The sequence below is a fragment of the Lathamus discolor genome, chromosome 12 (assembly GCF_037157495.1).
Source record: "Lathamus discolor isolate bLatDis1 chromosome 12, bLatDis1.hap1, whole genome shotgun sequence".
In the NCBI taxonomy this organism is placed as follows: Eukaryota; Metazoa; Chordata; class Aves; order Psittaciformes; family Psittacidae; genus Lathamus; species Lathamus discolor.
Window position 1 is genome coordinate 13,387,202 of NC_088895.1, and position 23,338 is coordinate 13,410,539.

Here is a 23,338-nt window from a genome sequence, read left to right on the forward strand (position 1 = left end):
AAACAAATCACTGGGCCACATGCTCCAATTTATGCCTCTAGGAAATCAAGACTGATAGTCCAGAAATAATCACTGCAACATCTGGTGTGCCTAGTGGCCTTGCAAGATCCCCATATTCTTGGTATGACACAAGATGACATAGTCACTAAATCAGCAGCAGGTTTAAGGCCAATCAGAACATTTTAGAGCATTTATTCAAAGTCATGGTTTTATGAGCACCTTGACAAAACTGTAGCCTCAATTTTTAAGGACAATTTCCCTCCTTCCTCCAGGTTTAGGATTTATATCTTGGAAAATTACGATTAAATCTATTCAGTACTTCAGGGCTACCTTGCAATGGCATCACCATTTCCAGAACTGCAAATTAATTCTCCTTCTCACCATATCTCTTGCCAGTGGGGTAAAACCACACCTTTTAACATAAAACATCATCAGCAACCCATACATACAGGGACTGTCATTCTCACTAGCAGTGAGACTGTGGGAAGAGCCTGCATTAGCAGTCAAAAAGTATTCTAATAAACTAAGATAAACACCACTACTATCTACATTCCTTTTCCATTTTATCAGCCGCCTCTGGCTGAGCCAGGATTCTGTGTCCAGTCCTCCCCAACTCTGATAACTTCACATAATGGCTCAGAAAAACAATGGGGTGAGTGGCAGGATTCCCAATGGCTGAAGTCACTCAAAGAGCTGCTCATGACTCTGCACAAAAAGGCTTTAACTGAAAGAGAGCTGGTTGCAGAGAGAGGTTCTGGAAAAGCTGCCACAGGTCTCTGGGTCACCCCTTGATCGGTATCAACGTGTCCACTCTTTAGCACTGCAGCAGAACCAAAACATCTCTGCGAGACCCTGTCTGCACTGATGAGGGAGCAGATTTTTCCTGTTAAACATGTAACTTTAATGGGAAAAACAAGTGATGGATGGGATGGGAAAGAGGAGGATGTCTCTGTAAAACAAGTTACAGCATACAGCAAAGAGAACCCAGAGGGATGACCAGGATGGGCTTTCTTTAGTGTTACATTACTCCTGTTTGTAAGCCGTGATCTATAAACAAAAGTGATAAGAGATTATTCATTTAAAATGAGTTTATCAGACAGCTCATCAACTGAACTGCAATTCCTAGAGAGCTTTTCACTACGAGATATGAGAATTCAACCAAGACCACCCCAAAGCACCCTGACACCTTCAAATGGTAATAAAAAGGCCAAATGAATGACATTAGGTCTGAGAACCCGCAGGATCAGACTCGGCTTTTAGTCTCCAGTAAAACTCCTCTGAATACAATTGCTCAGTGTATTCAGATGTTCATTGTATTTTCTACATTGCAAAGAGTTCTCTGAATCTCAAAAAAGAAGGTAAAAAAATTGATGTTTCAGGTCTTTGAATATGAACCACAGGTACTTAAAGGGATCACAGTGCAAGCAAGCACTGCAGTTCCTGCCACCACTTCTTTAGCTTTCCTTACCTTTGTGTATTGGCTGGATGGGAGGAGATCCACAAATACTTTGAGATCAGTAAAACAGCAGGGTTTGTCCCCAAATTTTTTGAAGTATTGGAACATTAGTTCTTCTGGATCACCTAGGAAAAAGCCAGTTCATCTTTTTAATATGCTGTGTTAATAGTTGAATTTGTAACATCACTGAACATGAGAAAACTCTGTTAATGCCTTCCCCCCCCCCACCTTTGAGAGTACCTAGTGATTAGATAAGAGAGCTGCACTACTGCAGATTTTGAGAGGCTCGATGTCTTTGGTAACCAAGGACACATGAAAAAAAACCCCAAGAGCTTCATTCAAGCTACTCTGGCAGATAAGAGCTCAGCATAATGGGCCTCTGCTTATCTAACAGCAACTTATTGCTGGATGGAAATACAAAAGGAAATAGTAAGTAGCACAGATGTGGCTCTAATCACATCCTCTCCTTCACCAAGTCCCTAAATGTGATTTTTAAATGCAGCATTTTCAAGAAGTAAAACCTGGTGCTACTGCCAAAAAAGTTGAACTGAAAAACTACCTTGAGACCACAGCGTGACAGCAGGGCTTTCTACAAAAGCACTGCACCAGGAATGAGCTTTTCATTGTCGTATCAGTGACTGTGTGCTCTTAGATCCCACAGGTCCTTTACAAAGCTCCCATGCTTGCTTGTACAAGCCCTGGAGTAGTTGGGAACTACCTGCCCTTCTTCAAAGCTCATCATCTAATGCCTTCAAAACTCTACATACAAACAACAGCACATACATTTCCGTAACAGAAGCTGTATTTAACTCAGTGATTTAGCAAAGAGCTTGTTCCGAGTTTGTGTTCTCTCCAAAAGATTAATTCACCACCCACTTAAGTGGCTCTTACCTAGTTTATACTCATCATTACAACCTCTGTATCGCAAACGTCTGATGAGCTCCAGTTTAGCTAAATATGGTCCCCGAAGAGGCCGAGAGCTCTTAGATTCTTCTGTTATCCTCTCTTCTATAAATTTCACAGCTTGCTCTATAGAATAGTGTACCTCTCCTTCCAAAGAGCTGTGCAGGCAAAGAGACAAAAGGTTCTTTGATTTTTCCCACTGATAACACGTGTTCAGCACATTCCTCTTAAGGCAATCTGGCATGATGGATTCTTTAACTTATCACCATGAAAAGTACGCACTGGAAGAGTTCTATAGAGTACAAACCACTATTTAAACAGTGCTTTCCAATAAACTATTGCCAGTATCCAACACAGAGTAGGAAGGACACATCATTAATATCTGATGTCAAGAAGTCATCCAAAAGACACAGACAGTGTGGTGCTGAATATATGAATGGAAACAATTCACTGTAGCACAAAGGGAAACCAAATCAACAGTAAAGCTGTCAACTTACTGCTCTTCTTCTGGTGGAGGTGTCCAGGATTCATCAATGAGTTGAAACACTGAATCAAAGTAAGTTATATAAAACTGCCAATCATCTGAGCTGAAACAAACATCAGGCACAGGACAAAGTTTAGGGAATTGCCAAAACAGTAACTCACTGCTAAAACTGCATTCCTTGCAAAAGCTGGATTTAAGGAATAGCCATATGCATAATAAGGAAAAACGACTGTAGTAAGAATCATTTCTCCTCAAAAAGGTCTTGTATCTTATGAGCCACCATCGTCCTGAATTCTTGAAGCATATTAAAGGAAACAATTTCAACACAGAACTGAGGCAAGCTACAAACTCTCCTCTTAACATTCATATTCCAATCAGAGCACATTAATATCCCCAAAATGCTAAGGCAAAAATTTCTCTTCTGTGTTTAATTCACAACTAAATACAAAAAGCAAACAACAAATCTCTCTTGACAGTTCCAAGAGACAGATTCATTCATATCAGTATGCTCCCTCCTGATGCATCTGCTCAAAGCATTTCCCAGGATGAAGTCTGGCCAAGTGAGAGAAATGAGGCTCCAGAAAATTAAATGTAAATGCAGTTCTCTTCCTTTCCCACCATGAAAGACAGAGCTGCACCAGCAGCACAACTTTAGAAACAAGGAGGTAAACACACTTTGACTGCATTAACATGTTGCTAAAGTCAGCCTTCAAAAAGCAGCAACTGACCCTCCCTGGCACCACATCCTTTAACATTCCATCCTTCTGCAAACATTTGGAAATGCTTTGAGATCCTCCATGTTCTCCTGGCTTAACCACCATTTACAAACCCACTGAGCAAGGCAATTCACAGCCAGGCAGGAATTTTTCTCTCACTTCTTTGGAATAGAAATATAATCTCACTTTTTCAGCAGCAGCCTTCTCGACAGCGCGTTGCACTCTGGCCACCTACACAGCTTCTTGTACATTGCCATACACTTGTTCTCACGGCTTTGGAGCTCACTTGTCAGCTTCTCTACATTAAAAACAGAAGGGCAAGTTTTATTTAATCAATGCATTTCCTTCCCTACTTTCTGTAGAAAGCTTCTTATTATAGCCCAGGATGCAAATCAGTAAGTGTAAAAGAAGAGATGCCCTCAAAGGACAGAAAGGACAAATCTCCTATGGAAGCTTTTATATCCCAATTCCTTAAAAATGCAAGTGCATTTTAATCACCAGAAAACCTTCAAAAAAGTAAGATATTAGCAACCTCTCTGGAAGATGGCAGCTACAAACGAATATGATATCAATTTACTACTGCTAAGCACACTGCTGCTAAGTTCATCAGCAAATAACACATAGAATACCATGATCAAGTGGGTAAAACCAGCTTGCACAAGAGCACCTCCACAGTTTGCATCAATGTTTGAAACTGATGCCAAGAGTCAGGCTTCTTACAGCTTTCTTACTTTTTTTGGGCAGTGGACAAGCCTGAAGCAAAGGAGAACTTGCTGTGCCCTCCACACAACTCTGATGATTAATGGACAGAATAAGTTACCTCCCAGTTTTCCTCTCACAACATCTAAGGCTTCCTTATACTTCTCCAAACGTTCCAGGATCATGTAGTACAGCTCGACCTTAAAAGAAAGATTAGAGTGCAATGAAATTTGCTAGTAAAACAAGACCCAGGTGTGCCAAGAAATAAAGGGGTTTGTGTTCCTGTCATTAGGAGAGGAGATAGCCAGGCATGCAAAGCTATCTTTAGCATCCCAGAGGGTGGAACATTCAGGAATGTAGGTCTTTTTTCCATTCTCGGTCCTGAAGTTTCTCCTGGGGCCTCCCAGGGAGCAAAATCAAATACTTCATCAGTCAAATCAAGAGCCAAAATATTTCCTTGGACACATGATTCCAAATCCCTCTCAACCCTCTGCTCCTTCTGTCCCACTACATTCACATTGACTTCCAGAACACTACTGATTGTTATCTTGGAAAACTGTTACAATAATCAACTTCTTTTAACAGTGCATTCCCTCAGTAATGTCCAAATCAAGCTGAAAGTATCTGCAAGCCTTACTTCAGCCTCAGCTTCAATCTTATCCTCCTTCACCATCTTCTCCACCATTCTCTCAGCTAGTGGCAAAAACATTGTCTTTGAGAGGTTTTCATCCTGGGCTGAAATAGACTGAAGAAGAGAAGAGTTATTGGACCAGCTCAGCAGCTTCATGGGTTGTCTTTCCCATTGCTTTTTCCACATTAAAAGAGGAAAAATCCTACCCAGGTGCTCCAGTTCCCCTCTCCCAACCCCACACACTCAGCTGCCATCTGCCCTGTGCAGGGAGCACTGCTCTGTTAGAAGGCAGCGCTAAAACTGACACACAGAAAACCTTACTCTTGATTTCATTGTCCACACTTATGCATCCAGGCACACAATACCCACAGCAGGTAACATACAGCAAGCACACAGCATTGTTTTCCATTCCACAGTGGTTTAGAGAAGATATTTCATGCCCCCATGCTTATTTTGTATTTGGCTAACACTTTTGGGCTGCCTGAACAGTGCCCAGATCTGCTGTCAGCAGCAGCAGCACAGCCAATCTGCTGCCTATTCCTGCAGACCCTCTGCAGTCTTAAAGAGATGCTAAGCTCAGAGCTCTCATTTCTTTCCTCCTAGAGCCTTTGTAACCTAGTTGGAGAGGAACAGTTCTGACTCAGGAGCTGCAGATATCTGAGGTTCTATTCATGAGCTAACTAAAAAGACAGTCCAGAGAGGAAAATTCAAGTTACATAAATGTGCTAAGGCAGACCAGTTATGTTGCTTCATTAAAACACTACAGCATTCATTTTGGACCACATCAATAGTGCTTTTTGACAGGGGCTTAGTCCTTCTCCCAGCATTATACAGATAACACTCAACCATACATTTTGCTTAAAATAATCCCCAATATTTCCACTGAGAACATTTCTATATTTGCACCTGCAGCAAAAGTCAACTCATTTGCAATTCTGTACACACCTGCATAATCAGGCTCATCACAGACCAAAAATAGTAAGGATTTTTGGGTACAATCTTATAAAGTGCCATTCCAGCCTGAAAAATATAAGGCAAAGTTTCATCATTCCTGAAACATCTCTTTTCACAAGCTCCCATGACAAACACAAGTTAAGCAGCAATGATGGCAGGAGACAACACAGAACTAGCAACTATATGGGAGGACTTTTATCAGCCTGTAAGCCCTTCCATCCTAACACACTTTGCTAAAGAAGAAAACAGGGTGAAAACGTTTTGAAGTACTCTGTGTAGGTCTGACAAGGAACAGCAATGAGCATGTGCATGTATGACTGCCTAAACAGATGCCAGCTTTAATTAGAAGTGGTATCTACATGAGGAAGCAGAAAACTTACTCTTTAGGAAGGGGCTATTTCCAGTGCAGATTTGCACTAGAATGTTCACTCAGTGCTGAAAGGCGCAGCAAACCACACGCCTCCCTCATGTAACCAACAGACCCTCAACACTCATGTCATACATACACATACTTAGACACCTGAAACATGAGGTCACCTGTACATGCAAAGCTGTGGTTAAAAGCAAAGGCTGAGCTGAAAGCTTGGTTGCATCAAAGCACAGCCAAAGAACTGAAGATTTTCTAGCCTAATACAGTTATTCACACATTTTTCTCACAAATTTCAGTGCCTGTATATAATGAGGAACAACACTTTTACCTATGTAAAATCTGTATTAAGTTTGAGAAACTACATATAATACAGTGCACTAACACAAATGGACTTGTATGCCTATCTCCTGACTACAGGCTGCATTTTCCAGTCCTTTCATTTGAAATACCCCAGGACACTGAGGTTTATCTTCACTCTCCAATCAGTCAGCATCCACACACTCTTTGCATCTTTAAGTCCTGCAGTCGAGTGCACAGGCCAGTCTGGAACGCCCTACTCTGCCAATGTCTGGATAACTTAACTAGATACATGTTTATATGACATTTTAAACATACAGAAGGTCATATAAATGTTAAATATTGTTATTTATCTGTGTAAGATAGCATTTTTTCTACTCGTGGCTGTAGACAGGAGCACAATTAACATAGTCACACCTCTGAAATTTGTATTGTGTTACGAGGCTTGTCATTCCATGTACATTAATAACTTAGCTTTCACCTACAGCTTGAACTCAAACAGCATGCAAGCTGGGCTACAATGGAGGATAACGCTTCTGCTCAATATATCCCTTTAGTTCTTTGCACAAAAAAAATCACGTCACCTTAACACAGTGGGAACAACAGGGAGTTTAGGACTTATTTACTCAGCTCTCTGTGCGTTTTTATGCAGAAGAGTGAACACACATGGCTTGAAAGCAATCTTCCATTTATAGGCATTCTCCAGGCACCTAATTTGAAAGGCATGAAAATAAAACTAACCAGCATGACACTGTTCTGCCAGCTGAGATGTACTTCAAGGAAGTGCTTTTTAATTTGCCTTCACTGAATTACAACCAATACAAGCCTAGTTAGGTATTAGACTACAGAGGTAAGAGCATGAGCAACATTCCTCTTCCCAAACGTAAAACTAAGGAGTAAGTCATGTCTGAAACATGGATCAGAAGATCTGGCCACATCTTTTTCTATCTGCTCCAGAATTCCTTTATAATACACTGCTCATATGTAACCACTGGACTGTTGTCCTGGGTTTACCAGGAGCCGTTTTGCTCCTTCTTAGTAACTGGTGCAAGCTCTGTGTTTTGACTTCCAGCCTGGGCAGAGAGCTGATAACACCGATTGTTTGTAATTGTTGTTAAGTGATGTTTATTCTGGCCAAGGACTTCGTGAGTCTCATGCTCTGCCGGGGATGAGGGGAGGCCAGGAGGAAGCAGAGACAGGACACCTGACCCAAACTAGCCAAAGAGGTATTCCATACCACAGCACGTCATGCCCAGGGAGGTAACTGGGAGTTACCCAGAATGGCACGGTCTCTCTTCGGGGGGGTCAAACTCATTCAGCGGTGGCATCGTATTCTCTTATTATTTTCTCTTATCAGTATTATCATCAGTGGTAGCAGCAGTGATTTGTGTTATACCTTAGTTACTGGACTGTTCTTATCACAACCCGTGGGAGTTATTCTCTTGATTCTCCTCCCCATCTCTCTGGGAGCGGGGAGGGTCGGGGGGGGGAGGTGAGTGGACAACCTGTGTGGATTGGTTTAAACCACGACAACTGTTCAAGACAGACCGATAAAAACCTCCCCAAAATAACCACCATATTCTGTCAGACTACACACACAAAAGGCACAACTTTTGTCCTAACCCACACCAGAAAAAGAAATCATTTGTTTTCAGATAACCCACCCCTCAAATAACGGTCTTTTAAGCCTTTCTGTAAAAAATAAGAGAGTCTAACCTTTGCATTAACCCAGCTGAGCTTTCTGGAAGATGACTTGTGATTAACAGTAACATATACAGAAGAGACCTTAAAATGACCAGAACACACCTTAAAATGACCAGAACACAAACTGTTGATCATACCTGTTGCATCTTCTTGTATTCACCAACCCTGGCGTAGGCCATGAAGAGGTGGGAGTGATACTCTTCACTGTTGGGAACCTTCTTTACAGCCGCCTCATAAAGTTTAGTTACCAGTTCCGCTAAACCAAACCCAGATGATTGAGTTAAGACAAATATGGGAGTAATTTTAAAGCACAGCTACCTAAAGATAACATCAGTGATACTCTGAACTCTAATTTAATTACACTTATCAACCACAGAAATGGCTCTCCCTCCCAAGACCCCAAATGCTACACACATCAGGCAAAGGAGGAAAGGGCTCACAAAACCCAAACAAACCAACCTCAAACCAGTTAACAGCAACAACTGAACTGCTCAGAAGCACTGAAGTCTTTTTCTTAAGGAAGTGAATCTATTTTGGAGCATTAAACTGAATTAAGATGCTGCTCCTGGCAGAATGACTGCTCCACATGAATTCTGTGCCAAAACACAGAACATTTTCAGAACCTAATATCAAATCAGTTACTCTTATCACAGGTTTACTTATGTTAGTCATATCCTGTTATTTCCCAATTGCCTATTTTAGCACTCTTAACAAGTAAAATACTTTTTAATAGTATGTTTTAATAATAGCTCTGTCATGACTAAGTTCTTATGGTATTGTAATACACAAAACTTTGACATTTTCATCGTTCCAGAGTTGTTTTTCTTATACAATCATATCTCAGTGTAGTATTCAAAAACTAATGTCTTTCACACATTTTACATACCCTCAACACACACATAAACCATCTAATCACAATTTTCTTGCAGGACTGAAAGTGGAAGTGCCTGACACCCACTACTTCCTTTCTGAGTTATAAACCTAAAAGTTAGAAATCTGAGCTTAATGCTCATGCAAATTTAGAATCACCAAAAGGCTTTTGACATCTTTATATTGAAATCACACGTACAGAGGAAACATTTCATATTATTCAAGAAATGATGCTTCAACTCCACATATACCTACACACATAGAAAGAAGCTAGGAAAGCATAAGCAACTGCAGACTGATACCCCATAGCCATTTCTAAAGAAGTTGTTTCACCCCATTGCCATTGCTCTAGCAATTCAACTACAAAGGTTACTACCACCACCAAGAACCACAAGGAGCTGCCAGAAACAAGAACTGTTTAGAGCTGTAGATAAGCCGCACATAAGGTTCTAAAAAAGCCTGTGTGATCTGTGATCTCTACCACATATACAGACAACAAATTCCAGTAGCTTCCGTCAAAAAGTGAACTCACAGGCTGATGGTGATGGACTGTTATTACCATGTCATTCATTCAGGAACTATGTACACAATAGTGTTAATGAGAAGACTAAACAAGGTTCTTTGCTGTATGATCACTGGAGCCTTAGAGGCATTTATAACAGGCATCCTTTAAATCCCCCGAGTATCCTAATAACACAAATCCCAGAGACTTTGCACACGTTTGCCATGAAACTGTGGGTGACATACTTTTAGAAGCATATAAATAATTCTGATTTTTAAGAGAGGGAAAGGAGAAAGCTTACGTCTGTGCATCTCCCGGTAAAGGATGGTGAGTGCCTGCAAGGAATTATCATCTGTGGGCTCAAGTGCTGCTACTTCTTGTGCCAGAGCGTACGCTTCATCCTGCTTGCCAGTCCTCTGCAAGCCAATTGCCTTCAGAACCTATTGACACAACGCAGAGGCAGCTGTTAGGAGCACAGTTAGCAGTCACCAGTGAAAACTCTCTCATTCCTGGTGGGGAAAAGCTTTGCCCAACCACCTCATTACTTCTACAGACCTTCAGGTTTTATTAGGCTTCTAATCCATATGGCATAGAGGAAAACTTTCAAATGCGAGCTGTATCAATAGTGTGGCTTTCCATTTCTTTAACAGACATGCAGGCTGCTCTAAGGCATCAGCCACCACTCAGCTCTCCCAGCCTGCAGACTGAAAACTGACCAGACCTACCTACATGATATGGTGTGGACTAGAACAGCCCCAGATGTTCCTAAGGGTTCAGGAAACACACTGGTCTCTGGAAGATCCTGGACACCATCACGCCTCAGAGCTATGCTCACCAAAGGAGGTCTGCACCACAGTCACACTTACCTTTGCACAGTGAAGATCCTTGTGTTTTTTCAGCAGCTTATCAGCTTGCTGGATTGCCATTTTATTATTGCCATTGTCCAGATAATCTGCAGAAGAACAACATCAACAGCATTACACCAGAACACAAGACCATTCTGGAAAGCTACCTCCAATTTTACTGTGGAGTATGTGATGTAGGCCAGTAGTGCAAACCCCATTTCCCTTGTACAATTACTACTAAGCCTAACATTCAGGAAACATGTCACTTTGTAGATGAAGTATTCATCTGCTGTACCAGTTTTAGTCATTCAAACAAACAAGCTTTTGTAATTACTCCACACAGATCATTACAGCAACAAAAGAGACATAATAGAACGGGTTCTGCAGCAACAGCTCTTTGCTAGCAATGATGCTGAGCCTCTTGGCTTCAGCCAAAGCTAGAATTCATTTGGTGTGCCTTTGGGAGACTTTCAATGACTTTTAACAGGCAGCAGGTTGGAAACTAAGCACTCACCATCTATCAAAGCATTAAGTGAGTAAACCTACTTGTCCACAAGATCCATACCTCAGGCAGAGCCAATCTGTCCCCTAAGAGAGCATCACTATCTTTCACCAGAATGGTTTTTATTTCCTGGGGGAGATCCTGCTGTCGAGTAAAGCTTCAGCTGCAGAAACCCCAAACCCCGGCCTCAAGGCTACTTTCTCCTTTATTCAGCTCAGTGTTCACCACTGAGCACATCATCACGTCACTGTACAATTACAAGCAGTTTTAGATTAGAACATGCCCCCTGTATGCCTCCCCTTCCTCCAAACCTAACCAAAACCTAGCAGAAAAAGCTTAGCTGCACCTGAGGTGCCAACAGGGAAGGGTCTGCTCGCATCGTCCTGGCCTCCCCCCACCAAACTGAACAGAGCCAACACCAGTTAATTGAAATTACATTGACATCTTTTTCTCATCAAGTCTGTAGTTCTCGTTATGAAAAAAACTTTTACCGAGGTGACCTTAGTAATTCCTGGGATATGGCACAAAGTGTGCATCTATACTGATGAGATTTATATCCAGCAGCTTCAACATTTGCTTCCACGGCCGAGTAAGCACTGCAGATTTAATGTAGAGCTAATTGGGCTCCTGAGACCATGCAGACAAAACCTCAAACAAGGCAGCCTGCCCACACCAACCAAAACACAATGCTGCAGCATGAAATACAGTTTGATGGTGTAAGACATTGTCTGTCCATGGGTTAGATGGCTGTTTGAACTGAGAAAGCCTGTGCATCACCTTCAACATCAAAACTTAAGCAGGGATTTCTCAGTGAAGAGGTTCCAAACCCATGGAACACAACGTTCTGGCCATGTCTACATACACCAGCAGAGACTTTGTGATTTAAGGATCTGTGTGGCACAGCTCACACACAAATTATGCTCACACATTCTGCACTGCCTGTCTTGGATTGTTTAACAATTGTACTGATAACATCTCCATTTCAGCTCTCTTAAGGTAAATCAAATAAACCACAAACTTCTCTAAACTGCAGCAGAATAAAGAGAGACTGTATTTTGCTAACAACAAGTAAGTTTGTTGGAAGCCAAAGTACTGGCAACTTCCAAAGGAATCTGAGTGAAAGGGAAAGCAACTTCAGCCTACATCAGTGGCAAGTCTGGAGGTGGAGATGTTCAGTGGCTGGAAAGGCAACATGTGAATGAACCTCCAGGTGAAGGGAGAACAAGATGGAAATGTAGCTGTCGAGGAAACCTGAGCAACCAGGCACATGGTGCAAACCCACAACACTGGTTTAAGTCAAGGATCAGACCCTCAGCCTCACGCTGCACATGTCCAGGTTGTGACTTTTGCGAAGTCCTGTATTTCCCTCTTGAGGACACACGCTTTATTTTGGGTTCTGCAGCACCAAAGCCTGGATTCCAACCTTACACTGCAGATAATCCTTTCTAGAACTAGCAGAAAGCTCTTTTAAAGCTGTCTCTGAAAGGAATACAGTGAAATACATCTCAGCATCACCTGCTTTAATGTCAGTTCAGCTTTTTCTTTTAAGAATGCTTAAAGATGTCGCACAGGTTATAACACAAAGAGTCACAGGTTACTAAAACCGGCATGTACACAAAACTAAGAAAAACTCAAAACTGTTACATAAAGACAAACCACGCTGCTGCACTCATGATTACAGGATGAATTTTAAGACAGCTGCATGGTTTCTCTTTTAACCAAACACAACTATCCCCCTCCACCTCACTGGAGCCATCCCAGATGCAAGTCTATAACCACACCATTCTCACAGCAGAGGACATTCCTGAAGCATCCCAAATGAGGGCAGCTCTTCACCTTTGGAGGAAGAGTTATTTTCTTCTAATGTTGAAAGAAGTTAAGATCATCTTCCTAAATCTCTGTCCGATCCTCAATTTTAGAGAATAAACGACACTGTAGCCTGGGGAAGTATTTTTCTTCTCTCTTTCCCTATATTTGCATACACAGAGCCAAGCTTGCCTCCAGTCTCTTAAGCAACCCCAATTACATGTAATACCCTTGGAAATATTGGGGAAAGCTTAATACAGGAGGTTTCTTAACAAGCCCGTCTTTTAACTACTTTGCTCTTGTCTCCCAATTAACTTCCCTAACACCGTAATGAACCTGTGCCACAGCACTGCAAAATACAACTTGAAGGTACCCACGCCTGCCCTTGCTCCTTTTATGAACTAATCCTTTTCCAACGTCTCTGCAGCAAGAAACAAAAGCCCAGCAGAGCTGCACGGACTGAAAGAGACGCAGACACCCCCGTCCCCATGGGTCCTGCCCCTCCGCGCATCACCCCGGACCGGGGGGCCCGGACGGGGATCCCCTGAAGGAAGCGCCGCTGCCCGCAGGAAGCCGCGCGGCGGGGACGCACCCCGGGTCCCGCCAAACTCCCGCTTCCAGCCCGGGTGGGAGCCGGGACCGACCCGCACCCCCACGGGCTCCCCGGGGCCGCGGCGGGAAGGGCGCGCTCCCCGGCCCCCCCCGAGCGCAGCGCGGGGCTCCCCCGCCGCCGGGGACAGACGGGGAGAGGCGGGCGGCGGGGCCCGGCGGAGCAGCCAGCGAGCGCTCCCCGGGCCGGGCCCCTCCGCGCCGTGCCCAGGGGCCGCCGGGAGGGTCGGGGCAGCACCGCGATGCCGCGGCGGCAAGGCCGGGAGCGGGGCCGGGGGCCCGCGGGGTCCGTACCGTAGATGGGCCGCAGGCGCCGGTCGTTGGGGTCCTGCACATGGCCCCGCGCCGCCATGATGAGAGCGCAGAACCGCAGTGCGCAGCCGCCGGCCGGGCCGGCCCGGGGCGGGGGTGAAGGGGCCGGTAGGAAGCACGGGGCGGGGCCGGGCCCGGTGCCGGGAGCGCTGCGGGGAGGGAGCGGAGTGCTCCGGCTGTGCGGGTGCGGGTGCGGGTCCCGGTCCCACCCCGCCGTGCCCAGGGCGGGGGAGCCCCAGCCCGCGCCTCGCCTGAGGGGAGGGAGCCGCGGCCCGGGCTCCGGGAGCGCCCTGCCCGCGGTGAGGGGCTGAGGGAAGGGGGGGCCGTGCGCCGCGGCCCCCGGGCACAAAATGGCCATCGCGGCGGTTACCGAGGTGGAAACGCGGCTCTGTGGGAACTGGTAAGAAATGAAACCGAGCGCTGGGGGCGGCATCGGAGGTGCCGTCCCTCCAAACGCTGTGAAACGCTGGAACGGGCAGGCTAGTTGCGAACGTGTGGGGTTTGGGCTTCACCTTGCCCTGGAATTTTGCCAGCCTTTATTGAAGTTTCTGGGTTAACAGGCGGCTGAGCGGAAACCGAAGGATCCCAGCCAAAGCGTTCGGATAGAAACAAAGATGTGAATTTAATGAACGTGAACCCCACGAGCCCAAGTTTTCCTTTAGCAGCTGCACGGCTCAGAAGCTGATGTAAAAATAGAGTCAGTAGGAGCGTACTGCTGTGGCCTTGTTTCTCTTTGGTAACAGTTCCCTTCGCAGCAGCCCCGAGGTCAGTAATGCATTCACTGGTAACGGTGGAGCCTCGGGAGTGCATCTGCAATAGAAGCAGCGACAGAAATTCACTTATTTTTTCCTCAGAGATACCAGAATCCAAACAAGTTTCTTGCAGCATCAGGGGACTTGGTTTGCAAGCAGCGACTTTGTGGGGTTGAGCCGCTGCTGTTGGACTTTGTTGCTTTGCCAGGGCATTGGCTGCTTGGGATCTGACAAGGGAGAAAACTGAACGTTTGTTCATTACAGAAGGCTTGTAATGACCTTCCTTTGTGATATGGAAGGCACTGAGGAGTAGGTTGTAAAGTTAATGATGGTGTTTTGTAGGCTGATTTCTTTGGGGGGAGAGGAGGGAGGATAGAGCCATCTGGAAATGATGCTCACTGCTTGAGGCAGGAATAAGAACAAAGCTCCCAGTGCCTCAGTTCTTTTTGGACCCTTTGTGTTTGTAAGGCGTGCATCCTCCTCAAGATAGGAAAATACGTGTCTTAGAAATGAGTTGGGAAACTTTGGCCATGGAGTAAATTCAGTTACTGCTCCTTCACTGAGCAGATCTGGCCTGACAGGATCTGATATTTATATTCTCCAAGCAGAGCTCTGTTCAACCTCTCACAGCCAAGTTATTTTAGGGAGAAACTTTCTATCTTCTCAGATTAGTTCATTCACTTAAACCTGGCAATGGCTTGTTTATGATCCGAAAATTGCCTTTCACATAAGGAAGTGAATGCGCTTTGATTTTATCTTAATGCGGTGTGAAAGTTGTGACTTTTTCATGCTAATATCCCACTGTGAAGGAACACTGAGGCCTGGCTGGGCTTGCCTTTCTTTTTAGTTGCTCACGTCTCTAAACCATGAATTCATAGAAAGCTTTCTTAGGATTTTATTATTCTTATGAAAAACTCTGCTCTTGTGAGACCTCACCTGGAGCATTGTGTGCTGTTCTGGTGTCCTCAGCATACAAAGGACATGGAACTGCTGGAACAAGTCCAGAGGAGGCCACGAGGATGATCAGGGACTGGAGCACCTCCTGTATGAAGACAGGCTGAGGAAGTTGGGGCTGTTCAGCCTGGAGAAGAGAAGGCTGCGTGGAGACCTCAGAGCAGCCTTCCAGTACCTGAAGGGGGCCTATAGGGACGCTGGGGAGGGACTCTTCATCAGGGACTGTAGTGACAGGACAAGGGGTAACGGGTTAAAACTGAAACAGGGGAAGTTTAGATTGGATCTAAGGAGGAAATTCTTTCCTGTTAGGGTGGTGAGGCACTGGAATGGGTTGCACAGGGAGGCTGTGAGTGCTTCATCCCTGGCAGTGCTCAAGGCCAGGTTGGATGAAGCGTTGGGTGGGATGGTTTAGTGTGAGGTGTCCCTGCCCATGGCAGGGGGGTTGGAACTGGATGATCTTGAGGTCCTTTCCAACCCGAACTATTCTATGATTATTATTATCAGTGTGTTTTCTGCAAAGTGACCTCTGTGACTTTCTCATAGCAAAAAGGACATCCCTGCTGTTAATTTCATCATCCATGAAATCCACTGTAGCAGAAATATTGAAGTATGCTGCTACTGCAGTGAATCTATCCCGAAGTCTGAAATGAAGAACCACATTGAGTCTGAGCACGTGCAGGTGGGAAACAAATATCTCCTCTAACATTGCTGACTTCTGTGGCAATTAATCTAACAAGGTCTGTTTATTGTAGGTTACCTGCAAGTGTAGGATGAAGATAGAAAACAGTCTCCTGAAGGATCATGAGGTTGGTGGACTTTATATTATTAGACACTGGGAGGGGGTACTCTATGGTGTTTCCAAGCTCTGATTCTAGAGCCAAGACCATTATATTGACCTGTGCTTTCTAAAGTCAAACCCTATGACAGGAGGTGATTAGAAACTGCCTTAAAGTGGTGGAACCTGATCAAGTCTTCCTTTTAAAGGGGTACCTGTGATAATTGGTGATTTTGTCCTTATCAGTGATTGAGATGAAAAATGCTCATTCAGAAGTACAGAACATTATCAACTTGACTTTTTCTATTCCTTTAACATCACACAGTTCTGACTCTGCTGCACTCATTATGGGAACTTTAATAACTCATCATGTCCAAACAGGCTTTTAAAATAGCCTGTAAAATGAACTAGACTAGGACACAGTGGGATTTCTGAGGTTCTGAATCCTGCTGGCTGCTGTCACAGGCAATCCTGTGAGGAGAAAAGGATTTTCTTTAAGATAAGTCCAGTTTAAACCCTTCAAGCAGTTTATCCTGCACGTTTGTGTGTAGTGCTTTTAGTTTTGTTTGTAAAGCAAATGGTGATGCATTATTGCAGCATCTGCAATTATGACATGTATTTAATCCATGTTTAACCCCTTTTGAAGGGCAACTTAGCACTTGTCACTCAGAAGGGTAAAGAACATAGGCCAGCAATTCTTGTTGAGTAGCAAATGAGCTGTAAATCTCTTCCTTATCAGAACAGGCACTGACATGTTTTTAGCAGTGCTCAATGAAATGTGATTAATACTGGATTTCAAGTCTGTATCTGTAACAAGTTCAAAAGCACAATGTGAATCTGCTGTCTAAGCAATACAGGTTAAAAAACCCCCATCTGAGTACTGGGAGTGCTTCAGTTGGCACCTTTATGACTACACAGGTTACACAACACATTTTTCTTCCATTTCTCACGTCCTCTCTTTTTCCAGGCTATTCTTCAGCGTAGCTTTGGGGCTGGCTAAAGAAACAATGGAGCACTCAGCTCCTAAGCAAACTGAGAAGCTCCCTTCACCTCTGCCTTCTGTAGGTGAAAAATAATCCCTCTGTTCTATCCCCAGGCGTCCGCGTGCCCTCTGCGTCCTGCCCTCTGCCAGTACTGTGACCTACAGCTTACGTTCAAGGAGCTGCTGGACCATGAAGTTTACTGTGGGGCCAGGACTGAGCTGTGTGGAGGGTGCGGTCGTAACATCATGGTGAAAGATCTCCAAGAGCATCCTCGAGTCTGTGGGCAAGAGGTGAAGCAAGTGAGAGGGAGCAGAGCAGTGGCTCGCTTTGAGGATGAGGATGTAGTTTTGCGTCCCCTTCGAGATGTCAGAAGGCAACTCGGATCAGGTAACTACACTGGGCCTGTGTGGAGAATGCCCCAGAAAAGCACATTTATGGCAGCTGTGTAGGAGAGAAAACCCTTGGGGACATTAGCAGAAGTCATTTCAGCAGTAAAAAGAAAGCAAAAGGGAGGTAAGGTGGAGAGAAGAGCAATAACTGGCTTCTAATGTGACATTTGCCACGCGATCCACGTGTAAGGTCTTGTGATTGCTTTCTGTGAGAATATGGAATCATGGAAGCTCCAGAGGCACTGTGGGGTTGTTCTGCCAGGGAATAGATCTACAAAGGTGTAAGCCAGCTGGATGGAGGACTCTGAGGTACCTGGCGTGAAAGCCCAGTTCACTGCCTGTTCTTTTATCTCTAAGTATCTAGCTTAAAAACGAAATCGGAGTTGTTTGCTCACTGCAAATTCTGTCCATTTTCGTTCAGCAGCTGCACTGCTCTTTCCTTCAGTTACGGGTAGATAAGAGCTGGACATGGGTTCCCATGTGTAGCACAGCACATTTCAGCAGGAACATCCTGTTTGGCCATCACTGAGACGATTATCAATGCCTCTGCCCTTTCCTAAGCCTCTAATCTCTTACCTCCACATGCATCACACTTCAGACCCAGCTTTTCCAGGAGCTGAATTCATGTCCTGCTGTGGGCCACGTGGAGGGTTTCACACTGCAGAATCCTAACTTACAGTCTTTGCTCAGCTTGTAGAAATAACTTCTGAGCTTAGCTAATAAAGCTGAATAATCTGGAGAGCTGTAGCCTGCAGGCCACTTACAGTAACTGCTAAAGAGTGTTCACAGGGGGTGTTTTTATGCATGTGGGAGCTATATTTAAAATTCTCACATAATCAGTACAAATGAAATACCAGAGAGACTTGAAATGGGCCAGCATGGGTGAGGAGCACTGAGCGTGTCTTTAGGCATCATCGGCTGAACCTTGGGCCTGGTTTTCTTTTCAGTGGGGCTTTCCTACCAGAAACCATGTAATGGTTTTCTTCTGGACGTGTTTAATCCCCACTGTTGTCAAGGGTAATGTCAGCAAAAGGAATTTGTTTTCTCCTTGAGATACTGAAAAAAGTGTTTCAGCCTCGTAAAAGGGATGAGACTACAGGCTGTGGGTTGGACCTTGTACACAATGTAGGTCCCAGAAGGTTCCTCAGTGACTTTGTAAAGCTCCCAAGAAGCTTAAATTCAAGCTTTTGGAGTAAGAGGAATGACTTCCTTTTGTTTCTCCTTTTGGCTTATTACAAACAAAAGCAGGCTGAGTGTTCACCACCTTCCTCCTGAATTTGATACAGGCTTTGAGTGCTGAACTCCGAGTGTGCACACGTGAAACCCTCCTGGTTGAGCTGTTCTGGTGTCCAGAAGGGTACAGCTTGTTGCTGGCTTAATGTTCTCTCAAATTTATACTTGTCTTTTGAAGAGAATGAACTGGAGCAGCTGGGGAGAAGTGAAAGCGCTCATTCTGCACTTGACAAGGAGTGGAACCCTGACTTAGACTACGTGTTGGCTCTCAGCCTCCAGAATGAGGATCATCAGCACAAGAACACTGCAGCTGAAATTCCCAGTGACTTCTGGGAAAACTGCTACACCAAAGAGTCTGTGTCATCTGCCTATGGTAATGATAGAGATGAGTTGGATGCCTTCTGTGACTCTTTCGTGCCTTCTAGCATGTCAAACCACAATAAAAGTAAGTATAAATGCTGTTGTTTCCTTAAAGTTTGAGGGGAGGGAGAAGGAAAGAGAGGATTCCTGCACTGGGAATGTCAGAGACTTAAAATGCAGAATTAGCCTCTTTGAGAGTCCCTCTAAAGCAAGGCAGCAGGGGAGGAAGAAATCAAAGCTGTAGTGAATCCCTGACCTTGGTATGTGGGGGAACTTCATAACAACTGAGTAGGTGATAAACATGAAGAGAGACCTGAGGGAGGCCTGAAGCGCCAGCTTGTGCTGAAAGGAGAAATGGTACTAAAGGGTTTATTAAAGGCAGTAATAGGCTTTTTTACAAGACTGTTTGATAGATCTTTGGCCCCAGAACATTGTTCTCACTCTGAGTGATGTGAATTTGCTCATGTGGAATTCAGCAAGTGGGACCAGAGTGTTTCCATAATGTTTGCTCCAGTTGCTGCCCTGGTGCGGAGCAGGGGTCTGCTGCTTGGGGATTTTGAGGGTAAGTCAGTCCAGCTGCATCAGACTCCTCCATGGTTGAGGGTCTAACTGTTACTTTGCAGATGAGATCATCATGTTGCCGTGTGAGTTTTGTGAGGAGCTCTACCCTGCTGAGGACCTGATTCTTCACCAGGTTTGGTACTTTCTTGGATCTAGGGGTTGGCAGCAATTTGGTCTTTGCAGAGCATGGCTTTTCAAGTCAGCCTGTGCTCAGCAGGAGAGCTAATCTTCCCATGTTCCTTGCGTACAGACAGGTTGCAACCCAGCAAGTGCCTTTGCCTCGTTCAGTAAAAGAAGTTCTTCTCCGAATCCATGGGAATACGATGGTCTGCGTGCTGGTGCGTCCAAAGGCTTTGGGTCTCTCTCCTCATCCCAGCCCCAAGATGTCCAGGCAGAGGAAGACATTATCATTCCCTGTGAATTTTGTGGCATCCAACTGGAAGAGGAGACACTCTTCCATCATCAGGTACTAAACTAACCAGAGCTTCATCTGGTGTGTCACATCCAGTTGTTCAAGGACTATGGCAAGTCCTTGTTGTGGCATGTAACCTGTGTCAGACCTTCCTAAACAGAGCCTCTTGGGTTCCGGCTAAAATGTTGGGCTATGCTGAGGCTCTCCCTGAAAAATAACCATTGTTCTGAAAGCTCAAAACTAAACAAACGCCCCTGAAATTGCACAATGTAAATGTTTGAACATAGAAGTGATGCTGAAACCAGGATGTATGAATCAGCTCAGGTGGGAGAGGAGCACAAGTGCGTAACCTGTGTCGGTGAGGGAAGGAAGCAGAGAGTACAGACTGCAAATCTAGGAGGGTAGATGTGATGAGAGAGGGTGGGTAAGGTGTGAGCATACTCCAGGCTCGGCCGGAGGGTGGGTTGAGAAAGTGTTGGGTGGTGCAGAGTATTCCAGTTCCTCATTGTCTGGTACTTCCCATGTGGAAAGAACACCAGGTCCTGGCACTGCTGAAGCCGTTACTGCTGCCCCAGAACAGTGGGCAGGTACCAGAGAGACTGTTTGGTGTTTCAAGGCTGCTGTAGACCTGAAGAGCAGATCCAGGGTGTGCAGGGAAGAGTCAGTCCTCTGGGATTTGCTCCTGTTCCAGCCAAGTGATGGAAACACAGCTCTCACATTCTTACAGTCCTAACTAACAACTGGTGAAGCTGTCTGGTTTGCTTGCTCTAGGCCTTTCCTCTCCTAGGGAATAGTAAAATCACTACTAACATGAATGAGATCTGATGAAGCTTATTTAAAACCCACTCCCTAGTACAGTTGGCTCTTGGAAGGCTCTTTTTTCCCCTCACCTCTCTCACCACTTTGGACATGCAAAAGCTGCTTTCTCTACCAGCTTCTGGTGCTTGTTAACTCTTAGTGACTGGAGCCGAGTTGCAGACCACATAAAGGACACCCCGTGTTTAAAGTTTTACGTTCCATGCAATGATTCCTGGTACCTGACGAAGGTTCCAGATGGGTTTTCCTGTCTAGGTCCCGTTTTTGCTCTGTCCCTTGAGTCTCTTCTCATTTTGTTGTTCCTCAGTGTATTTCAGTTGTGACTTTACAACGAGTGCAGCCAGCAGGGGAAGCTGTGTGGGCAGCATGACTCAGAAAGCACTTTTAACTTGCTTTTTGTCCTTGGAGCTATCGTTTAAACACTCAAATGTGTGTTCTGCTCCAGCACCACTGTGACCTGCGCCCAGCCAGCCCTGCCACCAGCTTTCCATCTTGGCAGCCACCATCTCCACAGGCCAGCAGAGAGAGAAGAGGATCAGCAGAGCTGGCTCGGAGACAGGCCCGGCACCAAGGTGAGGGCAGAACAGAGGCTTAGACGTGCTCTCCCTTATGTCTGCAGGAGCACCGCGTGTCCCAGGCTCAATGTCTCTCGCTGCGTTTGCTGTTCCTATTCAGTGCTGTGTTTTGCCCTCCCAGGAGATGGTTCTGCTTGGAGCACGGGTGGCTTTGGGCAGCAGGAGCTGAGATGTCCTGCACGAGGGACCCCATCCCAGAGTAGCGCGGCACACGCCAAGAATGCACCCCCGGCCTCTTCCATGAGAGCTGGAGATGCTTCTGCCTCGAGAGGGAAGGCCAGGAAGGCATCGGGCAATGAGGGGAGGCCGAGGACCAGAGACCCAGGCGAGCCTGCGGGTGGGATAGCGCCACGTGTGAGACCTGCTCAGAACTGCCACTCAGAAGGCTTCACATCCAGCATCTCCAGGACTTCACCAGCCCAGCCAAGGTACCACCTTTCCTGTTTTGGGCCTGCCCTAAGGGGTCAGTGGTGCTGGAGGAGCAAGCTTCGCTCTATTGGAAGTAGGGGCACAGCCTTAGGTCTGGTGCGTTCTGAGCTGCAGCTGACAGTGACGAACCCACTCCCATCCTCAGCCTCACTTCCCCACGGTGCAGATCTGGATTCCTTCCTGTTTATTTGCCTGGGACTGAAAGGGTTTCACTCAGTTTTATTGGGCTGAGGCTTGCCTGAGTTTCAAACAGCAAGCTCAGGCTTTTATATCAAAACAGAATGGAGAAATTGGTCACTGGGAGAATACATAGGGTAATGCTTCATCATCTCGCTGTTGCCATGCTCTCACCTTTGCTTCCCTCGTTGCTCTTTGCATAGGATCTGGTTCTGTCGCTGCAGAGTCTGGGTGCAGAAGCATGAAGGGCTCCCAGAGCTCCCTGCTGGGGGGCCCTGTGTCTGCCTGCAGGGAGGGCCCTGAAGCTGGGGTTGGGCTTTCCTGCCTCTGAATGTGTCCCTGTTCATCCTCCACAGGGCCAGCAATGGAGGAGGAAGGAGCTCTGGGGCACAGGAACATCCAGGCAGCCTCAGGTGCAGGAACACCACGGTAAGGCTGGGGCTGGGAGGGCAGGGCCTGGCTCTTACCCTCGTGGTGGCTGCACCAGGACCATTTAGCCCTTTCATCGAGGGTTTCATCAGCTGCTTCTGCCCACGTGCTCTTTGACAACCGCATTTTTACTTTGTTTTCTCCCCTTTCCTCAAGGCCAAAGCCCGGAGTCCAGCACGTGGACAGGCGGAGGAGCAGAGACCCGCCACCAGCGGGAAGCGCATTTAGCTCTACGCGCTGTTACTACACCCTCTACTACTTACTCCTCCGAGCGCAAGTAAACTCCTCTATTGCCGTGTCATTGAAGGCTATGAGTTTAAATTTTTATAGGCAGTGTTTTATATATATATAGCTGTATTTTTGACAGTGTATTATAGGCTTTTACTGCTGTGCTCTGCACTGGACCCCAGCCCAAGACAGCAACGTGGGCAGCACCTGCATTATGTTTTGTGCCACCCAGTGAAGGAGTTTTTGCTGTCCAAGGCTGGGAGCTCAGCCGGGTGCGTTAAAGGGCCAGCTCTAGCTCAATGCACTGCCGGGCCAGGGGTGGAACCCCAGGGGTTGGCTCACTGCATCCCCTGCACCAGCCCCTGATGCTCCGTATTGTGTCTGCCTGAGGTGCCTGGCCCTGGGTGCTCCCAGGGGGCACAGTGAGGGGGTTCTGGGTGTCACAGGCCCAGCCCTAAGCCCATGGGGTCTTTGCAAACGCTTTCCACTGCTCTGTTAGAGTCCAGGCTTTTAACATTCCTTGTAATAAACTTTATCCGATGCTCTCCCCAACCCCTGTGCAGCAGTGATCTGTTCTGAAGCGATGTGTGACCAGACGCGGTGGC

General features: G+C 45.9%; 2 protein-coding genes across 3 annotated transcripts in view; one reads left to right on the plus strand and one right to left on the minus strand.

Annotated features, from left to right (window-relative positions):
- Positions 1-13,726, minus strand: part of NAA25 (N-alpha-acetyltransferase 25, NatB auxiliary subunit) — a 30,447-nt gene extending 16,721 nt beyond the window's left edge. For both annotated transcript variants that reach the window (XM_065692512.1, XM_065692511.1), the window contains exons 1-11: positions 13,643-13,726; positions 10,453-10,538; positions 9,888-10,026; positions 8,352-8,470; positions 5,835-5,909; positions 4,896-5,003; positions 4,380-4,458; positions 3,746-3,857; positions 2,857-2,946; positions 2,348-2,517; positions 1,469-1,581 (exon numbers count right to left, since the gene is read on the minus strand). In XM_065692512.1, coding sequence (XP_065548584.1) covers positions 1,469-1,581; positions 2,348-2,517; positions 2,857-2,946; positions 3,746-3,857; positions 4,380-4,458; positions 4,896-5,003; positions 5,835-5,909; positions 8,352-8,470; positions 9,888-10,026; positions 10,453-10,538; positions 13,643-13,700 — 1,149 coding nt within the window. In that variant the 5' untranslated portion in view covers positions 13,701-13,726. The remainder of the gene's footprint in view (positions 1-1,468; positions 1,582-2,347; positions 2,518-2,856; positions 2,947-3,745; positions 3,858-4,379; positions 4,459-4,895; positions 5,004-5,834; positions 5,910-8,351; positions 8,471-9,887; positions 10,027-10,452; positions 10,539-13,642) is intronic.
- Positions 13,727-13,775: 49 nt separating this feature from the next.
- On the plus strand, positions 13,776-23,285 carry TRAFD1 (TRAF-type zinc finger domain containing 1). Its single transcript, XM_065692515.1, has 11 exons — positions 13,776-14,060; positions 15,910-16,045; positions 16,119-16,172; positions 17,238-17,511; positions 18,925-19,191; positions 19,730-19,800; positions 19,918-20,133; positions 21,341-21,467; positions 21,592-21,898; positions 22,433-22,505; positions 22,662-23,285. The coding sequence occupies exons 1-11, from the start codon at positions 14,011-14,013 to the stop codon at positions 22,731-22,733; spliced, it is 1,647 nt and encodes a 548-aa protein (XP_065548587.1). The 5' UTR covers positions 13,776-14,010; the 3' UTR covers positions 22,734-23,285.
- Positions 23,286-23,338: the final 53 nt, after the last annotated feature.